At 39.7% G+C, this 9,524-nt stretch overlaps 1 protein-coding gene across 1 annotated transcript; it reads right to left on the reverse strand.

Moving 5' to 3' along the window:
• Positions 1-1,840: 1,840 nt before the first annotated feature.
• LOC150038471 (uncharacterized) lies at positions 1,841-2,308 on the reverse strand. The gene has a single exon (XM_090313291.1). It carries the CDS (start codon positions 2,306-2,308, stop codon positions 1,841-1,843), a length of 468 nt encoding a protein of 155 aa, XP_090169417.1.
• Between the last annotated feature and the right edge of the window lie 7,216 nt (positions 2,309-9,524).

Raw genomic sequence — 9,524 nt, forward strand, 5'->3', positions numbered from 1 at the left:
ACGCATCGACGTAATATATGATCAAGACCAAGTCAATATAGGAATGGGTCGTCTCTGAAATAAAATTTGACATCATATCTTAGCTTCTTCTTCTGCTGATAAGTATAGTCATCTGGTATTTGACCCAAACAATGAAATTCACGATGTCCGCATACCAGGGAACATTAATGCCTACTAACATCAGCAGCTCATCGGGGAATCTCTCTTCAATATCTTTTCCTTTACTTTGAACCTCACAATTCTCCAATCCTGACAAATGATCCGTGACTTGATTCTCGGTGCCTTTTCGGTCTTTGATCTCTAGGTCAAACTCTTACAATAGTAACACCCACCGTATAAGCCTTGGGCTTCCTTATTTGTCATCAAATACTTGATCGCAGAGTGATCCATATATACCACAACGTTTGTTCCGATTAAGTATTGTCGAATTTTTTCCAGTGCAAATACCACTGCGAACATTTCCTTCTTTGTGGTTGTATAGTTCTCTTGCACATCATTCAATGTTTTACTCGCATAATAAATAAGATGCAATACCTTGTCCTTGTGCTGACTTAATACTACACCCACAGTGTATCCGCTCGCGTCACACATCAATGCAAATGGTTGCGTTCAGTCTGGCGCCACAGAATGGGTGCGGTGATGAATGCATCTTTCAATGTGTTGAATGCTTTAGTACACGCATCATCAAAATTATATTCTCGGTCAGCATCAAGGAGCGCACTTAGGGGCCTTGCGATCTGGGAGAAGTTTCGAATAACAGAAAGCTCCTAAGTGTTTTCACGTTCACCGGTGGAGGTAACTTGAAAATTGCGTCAATTTTTGCCTGATCAACTTCTAATCCTGCTTTAGAGATTTTGTCCCATAACTATTCCTTCTTCCACCATAAAGTGGCATTTTTCCCAGTTCTAAACAAGCTTTGTTGCCACGCATCTCTTCAAGAACTTTTCAAGGTTAGATAGACAGGAGTCGTAATTATTGCTGAAGACTGAAAAATCATCCATGAATACCTTGACTGACTCCTCCAAGTAATCTGAGAATATTGCCATCATGCATCGTTTGAAAGTGCCTGGCGCATTGCAGAGTCCAAATGGCATGCATTGAAATGCAAATGTACCAAATGGGCACGTAAATGTTGTCTTATCCTGATCTTCTGGTGCAATTGCTATTTGATTGTACCCTGAATAGCCGTCAAGAAAATAGAAAATTCATTCCCCGCAAGTCTGTCTAGCATTTGATCAATGAACGGGAGTGGAAAGTGGTCCTTTTTAATGGCCAAGTTTAACTTGCGATAATCCATGCAAATTCTCCACCCCGTAGTCGTTCTTGTGGGAATTAATTCGTCCTTGTCATTAGTGACAACTGTCATCCCCCCTTTCTTTGGAACACACTGCATTGGGCTCACCCAGCTGCTATCAGATATTGGGTAGATGACTCCTGCGTCCAACAACTTCACTATTTTCTTCTTTACGACCTCCCTCATAGCTGGATTCAAGCGACGTTGCCTTTCTACTGATCCTATCTTTCCTTCTTCTAGACGAATCTTGTGTATACAATACGAGGGACTGATTCCTCGAATGTCCGCCAAGGTCCATCCTAAGGCCTTTGCATTATTTCTTAGGATCTGTATGAGCGCATCTTCTTTCTCCTTACTCAGCGATGCGAAAATGATAACTGGTAACGTGTTGTTACTTCCTAAGTAACCATACTTAAGGTGCACGGGCAACGACTTTAACTCTAGCACAGGTGGCTCTTCCAAAGATGGCTTAATGTGTTGTGAGGTCCGTTCAGATAACTTGAGCGGTTAAAAATTTGATTCAGTATGAATTATGGCGCAGTCCTCCTACAATATTGTGTCGATTTCAAGATCTTCTTCCTCCAGCTCCTTCAGGGGTTCATGCCAATGTTCTTCCTGCAATTCCTCAATATATTGGCAATTTTCCCTGTCACCTGGGTACTTTAATGCATTGAACACATTGAACTTTACTTGCTGATCGTCGACCCTGATGGTCAATTCCCTTTTTTGCACATCGTTCAGTGCTCGCCCAGTTGCGAGAAATGGGCGACCCAAGATGATAGGGCCTTCTTTGTCAGCTTCGTAATCCATTATGACAAAATCTGCTGGAAAGATAAACTTGTCCACTTGCACGAGTACATCCTCTATCTTGCCCTTAGGATGCTTTATTGATCTATCGGCCAACTGTAAAGTGATCGTAATTGGTCTTGCGTTGCCGATATCCAGCTTCTTAAAAATCGACAAGGGCATTAGATTTATGCTTGCCCATAAATCGCACAGCGCGTTCCCGACCATCTTCCCTCCTATCGTACAGGGCAATGTAAAACTCCCAGGGTTCTTCATTTTAGTGGGGATATTGTTTTAGAACAGTGCGCTGCATTCATATGTTAGTGCAACTGTTTCATTTTCTCCGATCTTTCTTTTATTGGCAAGAATATCCTTGAGAATTTTTACATAACTCGGCATCTACAATAGTGCTTCTATTAAGGGAATGTCAATGTGTAGCTGTCGAAGAACATCCAAGAACCTTTGAAATTGCTTATATCGTCTTTCTTCTTCAGCTTGGACAGGAAAGGTAGAGGTTCCTGCCTTACTTCTTGTTGTGTTGGCTGTTTGATGAGGTCTTGTTCTTGCTGTGTTTCATTCTCTGGAGGTTGTATTGATTAAGAATTCAAGCCTTGAGAAGCTTCATCTTTTGTAGGTGCACTTGCTTCTGAACTGGTATTTTTTCCACTATTGGGTGACTGGTCATCTTCAGCAGTCAAATCTACTGGTGTTGTTGTCGCATCTGGTACTGATCGCACAGGGGTTGTTGTTTTGCCACTTCTCAATATTATTGCATGACACTATTCTTTACCTCGCTGCCCTGATGCTCCTGGGTTGCTGTGCCGCTTACCAGGCACTTTCTTCTTTAATTCCTTCGTAAGCTGATCGATCTGCTCTTTTAATTCTTTAAGGGAGTTAGCTTGCGATTGTCTCATTGCCTCGCTCTTTTCAATGCAATGTTTTAACGATGTCTCCAGAGATGAGGTGCTGAAAGAGGTATCATATAAGAATGGTTGGTCATAGGGTGTTATACCTGGAGAATTACCTAAGTTACAGTCCAGAGTAATGAAGACCAGAGGGTTGCCTCTATCCCCTTGATAATTGTTCTGATAGAAACTATGGCTCCCCTGGTTGTGATTCCGTCCCAACTTGAAGTTGGGTGATCCCATCAACCAGGGTTGTAGATGTTGCCAACCGATTCATTGTAGATAGAATATACGGGTTGTTGATTCCATGGGCAGACTTCTACTGGATGTCCCTCTCTACATTGGACGCAATTCATTGCAACCATGTGACTCACTGCATTAACTTGCGCTGATCCTTGAGAGAGAGTTCTCTGTTGGTTAGCCACCGTCTGGAGGAGTGAGGACACTGTGGTCATTTGATCGACCAGTGCGCTCATTGTATTCGTTGGCACATCGACATTTTCTACTCTTTCTTGCTCTAGGCCTCTTACCTTAAGCCCGGTATCAATCCACTCATCAGAATGTTGCGAGATGTGATCCAAAATATTCTTTGCCTCCATATATGATATGTTCTTTAATCCTTCTTTTGCAGAGCATCGACAACTATTTGCGTTGATTGGTCTAAACCGTTGTAGAAGGTTTCCATTAGAATACTATCGGGAACCCCAATATGCGAACAACTCTTCACTAACTGCCGGAATCGCACCCATGTGATTCTCAAGGTTTCATAACCCTTTTGCTCAAAATTCAGTACATCCCTCCGTCTTCTTGCATTGATGGCTGGAGGGAAGAATCTGTTCATAAACCTATTAACCAACTGTTCCCATGCTTTAATCTCATTCGACTCTAATGACTGAGCCCACCTCTTTGCTTCATCCCACAGTGTGTATGGGAAAAGATATAACCTAAGTCTTTCTTGAGTCACACCAGGCATGGAGAATGCGCTGCACATATCTATAAAATTTATCAAATGCGCATGTGGGTCTTCTCCTTGTAATCCTCCAAATTGACCCATATTCTGAATCATCTGCAGCATAATTGGTCTGATTTCAAATCTTACATTCCTCTCAACCGTTGGTTTTGAGATTCCTGGTGAGAAGTTATAGAAATCTGGCAACGCATAGTCTCTCATTGGGACGTCATGATCAGCAACAAGAAATATGGAGCCTTGCGCTGGCCCATTTTCCCTTTGATTCCTTGCGGGAGCCTCGTTATTATTAGACATGCTTCTTCACCACTTAATTTGGCCCTGATGAACTCTTGCGCAAATAATACACTTGATCTCTAGGTCCACTTAGAATTTCTGGATCACTCCAGCACTCATAAGTCGTCAGACTGGTCTTCGCGTTGAACAACCAGTACAAAGAGATCTATCCTGCAAAATACCACAAACATGCTCAAACAATAAACCATTAAACAATCCCCAGCAACAACGCCATTGCAAAATTTGTATAATGCAATGCATGTCCGTGCCATAAACTTGTAAAAGCAAAATGTAATCTTATGCGTCATAAACTTGTTGTGACATAGATTTTATGCGATGACGATATGTGATACTACTTCTAGAGATGCATTATTAATAAATGTTCTTGTAGTATGTTGTGCGTTGTCACAAGTTTTCTTGCGTTAAAACCAAGTATAATTTCACCGCATGTTTCTCGGTGTGATCCGAGGTCGAACACAGGGACTGTTTTAGGTTATTGCGTTATGCTTGTTTAGCTTCATGCGGTAGACGATGTGAAGGAAAAAATAAACAATCGTGTAGCTTCGGGCGTTGATCATTTAGGTGTTGTGCGCTAGGCAATCGTCTACCTCTGGAGCTAAGTGATGCATTGTATTGCTATACGATGGCACTACACAATCGTGTAGCTTCGGGTGGGAGTTAAATGATACGGTGAAGAGCTATACAATGGCGCTGAGTGATCGCTTATCACAATCGTTTACCTTTGATCGAGAGCTAAGTGATGCATTAAGTTGCTATGCAATAGCACTAAGTGATCGTTTACCTCCATGCGGTATCTAAGCGATGCATTGAAATGCTAAGTGATAGCATTAAGCGATCGTTTAACTTTGAGCAGCAGCTGGACGATGCGTTGAGAGCTATACGATAGCACTAGGCGATCGCTTACCCCCGGGCATGCGCTAAACTATCAAGACGCGCCCTAAACGATGGGAGCTAAACGATCGTGTAGTAAATTGTCTGTGCTAAACGATGAAGCTGCGCGATAGTGTTTGACACTAAGTGATCATGTAGCGGCCTCCGACATTAGACGATGGCACTATACTATAGAAGGCAAATACTACACAATCGTGTAGCTTTATTAAGCGATGAGCGTTAGTTGCTAAACGATCAAGCAAACACTAAACCACCAGGCCAAAACGCACGACGATGGTTGTCATTGCTAAACGATCGGTCTTAGCGAGATTTTGGGCGAGAGCAAGAGTACCCGGTTTGACAGATTCTCTTGAGGTCTGGTCCGGTTCAGCTTCAAACGATTTGTGGTTGGTTCGATTCAGTCTCTGCTGGTTCGATTCAAGCAGTTTTAGAGTGGTTCGAGCGGTGTTGAAGCTATTTTTGTAATAGTTAGGCTTTTGTTTGCTTGTTTTTGCCAAAACTAAAACCATATCAGTCCGTGTTTAATTATTTATGCATGGGATGTATGTTATAATTAAATAAATCTTGTATGTGTATATAGTATGCCATTTAGATTTAAAATCCCACCATAGGAAGCATGCAGCATGCATTGAAAGTATGTTATCATTTGTTATAATATATAATATGCATGTTAAGGTTTCTTGTATTTAATATAATTGTTATATTAGATATTGAATGCCTGTATGTTGTGGATGTTTTGCATGTCTAAATTTTTATAAGCTGTTATGATAGGGTTAGACATTTAAAATCCATAACGAAGAACAGCTGCATGCTCACGTAGGTTAACCATTTGTTTTAATTAGTTAAAATAGGTCGTTAAACTTGTAAAACTAGGGTTACAAACTCAAATGGTATATAATCCTGTCATAGGTTAAGGGTATTTAAGTTAACGGTCTACGAAACACCTCCTACCTGGGGATTATGGCCGAATAATTGAGTGTTGGTAACTAGTTTTATTAGTATTCGTGAGCGATGTGAGGTAATAAAAGGGTTTATTACATAGACATCGTAGGTTTAAGTCCAATTATAAAAGTTATACTTGGATAAACCACATAGACTTAGGGTTATTTTTATTAGCCGGAAAAGAACCTAAGTATATTTTTACACAAACATTAGAACACTTCAATGGTAGTGAATAACTTCTATATGATAGAGTTATTAGAAAACTTCATTGGGAGATTAGTAACCTACGCGGTATGTTATTCTTAGCTCTTGCGTCCCTAAGAGTTCACAATCTGGATTTAAGTGGTACTTTGTGTCACCTTGGAAGTGACCTCCCTACGGAGAGTATTTTTTAGCTTAAATTTAGACTTTGGTGAATAAAGGGAAATTGTTCGAACAAAAATCTAGTGTACGAATTCAACTGCCACGCCTCCACATAGTTCACACCGTGAGATTCATACGACGCTTTGTGTCACCCTGGAAGTGACCTCCCTACAGAGAGCAGATGTATGCGTCAATATCAAGGTGAACAGAGGAAGTAGTTCATAGTAAGTGGGTGAAGAAAATGTCAACATATCTTGTGGTCTTCTCCATTAGTCTGAACCATGAGATTCCTATGTTGTGCCTGCTAGTTAGCTTTAAGCGGCTCTTTGCTAGTCGTTTAACGACGGCTATCCCTACAGAGGGTTATAACATAGGATTCGAAACCACCCAGGCTTCAATAAAATGAATAGGGTTTTATAGTTTTGTCTTGGGTATTATCTTCTATTTCGGAGCGATACTCATACCGTTCTATAAGATCCAAAAATGGCAGGTTTACACTTACAAAATTATTAAGTGTTAATAATGTTTGACCAAAAGTGGTACCTAAATGACTATCGAAATATGAGTTATTCTGGAGGTAATATTTAGTCAAGAATGTCTTGATGTAGTATCGTTGCAAAAGAATAATTCTGGGTACATTATTCAATTGCTAAAACTTGATTGGATTTATAATTTCAGAATGATGAGTTCAATAGTACAACTGTTGGCATCGGATAAACTTCATTGAGGATAATTACAAGAATTGGAAATCAAATTTAAACATGATACTTGTGATAGATGATTTACAGTTTTTCTTAACTGAGGATTGTCCTCCCATTCTTAGCTCTAACACAAACTGAAATGTTCGGGATGTATATGACAAATGGGTCAGGGCTAATAATATAGCCCGTGCTTATATCCTTGTCAGCTTATCTGATGTGTTAACAAAAGAAGCATGAGGATATGAGTACTGCCAAAGAGATTATGAAATCTCTGCAAGGGATGCCATTAAGTACGTTTACAACAGTCGCATCAAAATAGGGACCAATGTTCGTGAACATGTCTTGGACATGATGGTCCACTTTAATGTCGCAGAAGTAAATGGTGTTGTCATGGATAAGAGAAGTCTAGTTGGTTTTATTCTAGAATCTCTTCCGAAGAGTTTTCTACAATTCTGAATGCATTAAAGAATAAAATTGAATATAGCTTGACCACTCTACTAAATGACCTACAGGCTTACCAGACAATGTTGAGAACAAAGCGTCTGAAGTCAGAAGTAAATGTTACTACTGTCGAGAAGAGAGGAATGTCCTTCAACCCTAAAGTTGCCTCTTCTTCTAAGAATAAGAGTATTCCTATGGAGAAAAACAAAGGGAAAGGGAAAAAGAAGCCTATTGGAAAGAAAGGCAAAGATAACGCTGCAGATAAAGGGAAATGTTTCCACTGCAACGAAGAAGGGCACTGGAGGAGACACTGCCCTTAGTATCTTGTCAAGAAGAGAGCAAAGAAAGGTAACCAGGCTAACTTGACCCTAGGACCATTTGCTCAGCTCATCCAGTGGGAGTAGTTGCTACTTGTTTTTAACTGTTAAATCTTGTAAAGAACAAATTGTATATATTCTTTTTCAAAAATTATGTTTCTTCTAGCAACCTCTGTTAAGAATCAAATTGTTAAAATCCATTTGTAAATATTCAGATATTTAAATGACTAGATCAAATTATAGAAAGTTTAAAATATTTCTAAATTCGACTGTTAACAAAGAATTGTTGAGACAAATCAGATGTATCTTACTCAAAGAGTTGAGAGTACCTCAATTTAGTGGGAGGAAAGTGTGCTTCCTAGCCATTATTGAGATTAAGATACCATCCTCATATAGTTTTATCAAAAGCCTATTGTATAATAACATGTTTACAATAATTCTCTCGGTTAAAGTGTTTGAGAATTACCTAGTAAGACTAGGAATACCAGATAACCTAGGGCAAGTGGGAGAAATATCGGGTACAGAGATACCAAATGTAAAAGATGGGTATGAGATGCCCTAGTTTATTGTATTTCTCTATAAAACTCAAAAACTCAGTCTTATATATCGAATATATAAGTTACCACTGGAGTTTTAGTCCAAGTGGGAGTTTGTTGGGTTTTATGTCCTAAAACTCGTTGTATGTAAACAATGGAACTTATTATGAAAATTCAATAAAGGTGTTATTGCATAATCTATTGCTTGAATAGAAATCCAATAAACCTAAAAGTCCCTTGACTATTGGATGTGTACTTGAATTTTATGTGGAGACATAAAGGTGGATCAGGTTCAAGTAAATAGTTAAAATGATCTATAGTATATGAATAAGGTTGGATACCTTATTCTGATAACACTATTAGATGTGGCTTTCCCTGTAGTTGTTACAAGGAGTTGTAAAGTGCTACAAATGAAGTGATCCTAATTTGTTCATGTTGGACATGAGAAGTGGGGGTGTCCTTGTGCAAAAGCGTTTATACAAGATCGGATCACGAAATGAGTCACTCTTACTTTATAACGTTGTTTACTATTTAAGACTGACTATTTCAAAGCGATGCATAGGTGAGGGTTGGCTTAACAGCGCCGGCTCAATAAGACTCCCATTTCAAAGGTAAGACCGGATAGATAGTTGGGGATATAGGCTACAAGAGGGAATTCACTTTTACCCGCTTTAGGGATAAAGGCTATTCCCTTAAGTGCTGATTCTGGGGCTTGAATAAGGGATTCCGCCCTCTCATTTGGCATGAGAGGGACTCAGTTTTGTGATTGGATCACAAAACAATTGTTCATTAGGGAATTAGTGGGAATTTAAGGAACAAGAGGTAATTCCGAGGGTAAAACAGAGATTTGACCCAGCCGTTATTACGAACAACCTGTGAAGGGTTAACTTACTAATCATGGTTATATCGAGTGGACATAATATATCTACAGTGAGAGAAGTTCAACTATGGGCTTCAGTGGAGTGACCCATTAGTTAACGAATGGGGGTTAGATTGGTCTAATGAGTTTAGCTGTTTAATCTCGGATCGTTGGAGGTCATGATCTATAGGTCCATGAGGTCCCACTACTAGCTCGAAAATGAAT

This window comes from Benincasa hispida, chromosome 1, assembly GCF_027475165.1.
Source record: "Benincasa hispida cultivar pf3 chromosome 1, pf3_genome.v1.1, whole genome shotgun sequence".
Lineage (NCBI taxonomy): Eukaryota > Viridiplantae > Streptophyta > Magnoliopsida > Cucurbitales > Cucurbitaceae > Benincasa > Benincasa hispida.

What these genes read in the sequence shown, in the direction of transcription:
- LOC150038471 (XM_090313291.1), bottom strand. Translation starts at nt 2,308, where the DNA reads ATGGTCGGGAACGCGCTGTGCGATTTATGGGCAAGCATAAATCTAATG.